The 1,359-nt window shown below is 35.3% G+C and overlaps 1 protein-coding gene across 1 annotated transcript; it reads right to left on the reverse strand.

The window, feature by feature from the left end:
- Positions 1-163: 163 nt before the first annotated feature.
- On the reverse strand, positions 164-1,353 carry LOC124893058 (caffeic acid 3-O-methyltransferase-like). The gene is made up of 2 exons (XM_047404191.1): positions 1,137-1,353; positions 164-678 (listed from the first exon to the last, which is right to left on the reverse strand). Exons 1-2 carry the CDS (start codon positions 1,327-1,329, stop codon positions 500-502), a joined length of 372 nt encoding a protein of 123 aa, XP_047260147.1. The 5' UTR covers positions 1,330-1,353; the 3' UTR covers positions 164-499.
- Between the last annotated feature and the right edge of the window lie 6 nt (positions 1,354-1,359).

Here is a 1,359-nt window from a genome sequence, read left to right on the forward strand (position 1 = left end):
CAACTCCAATGTTCATGTAGAAATACTTCTATTGATTAAATATTTGTCTGATAGTGAAATTTGATTAGATGATTATGAAAATTACCTCGTTCAATACTGCACTGAGCAGAGAAATAATAGAAAGAAACCAAAAGGACCTTCATTGATGCTGAGAACCCATATAAAAAGCATTCCATGTCATTGCGTATATATAGATATCAAGTAGTGTAACAATTTCAATAGCCATCTGGAGAAAATGGAGGGATCAACTTACTGGAGGGGGAGCCAGATCCTGATTTCCTAAGCCAATAGAGATTATAGTTTTCTTAGCATATACAAGAAAATATTCAAGACATAATTAACAAATCACTTGTTCAACTCCATGACCCAAGTGTGGTAAGCACAGCAAGCCTTGCGGAATCCGCTAAAACCAACCCCTTTAGCTAAAGCTTCAAATTCTTTCTCAGTCCTTTCTTTGCCTCCTGGGTTATATGCTAACATCATAATATCACCATGTACTTTACTCTTTGTTACAGCTGATGTGTCTCGGGCTTCTGGAAGTATGCACTCTAACAATTATCACTTTTCCATTCGTAGGAAGTGCTTCATAGCAGTTCTTCAACAATTTTAGGCAATGATCATCACTCCAATCATGACAAATCCCCTGCACCAACATATCAAGTATGATAGCAAGGAAAGGAAAGGGTTAAACTTCTATACACTAATAGTTACAGATGACAAAATTCATCACAAAATAGTTACAGATGCATCTTATAGTCTGTGATATCAGTCTCTATCAAAAATAGTTACAGATGACAAAATTCATGATAGATGAAATTGGTAAGGCATAATACATAACTATGCTTTTTAACTTAGACCTTAAATCACATCTATGACCTCCAACCTTTGATATATACAAGTAGACACTTAAATTTATATAAAGTTGAACAAGTAGACACACACGTCTATGTGCCATAATACATATAGGACAAAAATTGACCACGTAGAATGACACATAGGATGTATGTGTCCACTTGTTCTATTTTATACATAAAATTTAGGAAAGTGATTAGTACGCAGCACAAACCAAGGACAAGAACGTTAATGTATTTATCAATCCTAAGTGGAGACTAAGACATCTTAATTAGCTTAATTACCTGGATAAGCTGGAGCATCTTTAATAACATTTGGCAAATCAAAGTTAATGCCCTTAATGGAAGGATACTTAGAGACAATCATGTTCATAGTAGCCTCAGTTCCACCACCAACATCAACAATGGAATTAAGTCCTTCAAATCCCTTGTAGTCTTCGAGAATCTTCTTCGTGGACATAGTGGTGATATCAGACATTGCACGGTTGAAAACCTTGTTGAATCTTGG

Source organism: Capsicum annuum, unplaced genomic scaffold, assembly GCF_002878395.1.
Source record: "Capsicum annuum cultivar UCD-10X-F1 unplaced genomic scaffold, UCD10Xv1.1 ctg53356, whole genome shotgun sequence".
In the NCBI taxonomy this organism is placed as follows: Eukaryota; Viridiplantae; Streptophyta; class Magnoliopsida; order Solanales; family Solanaceae; genus Capsicum; species Capsicum annuum.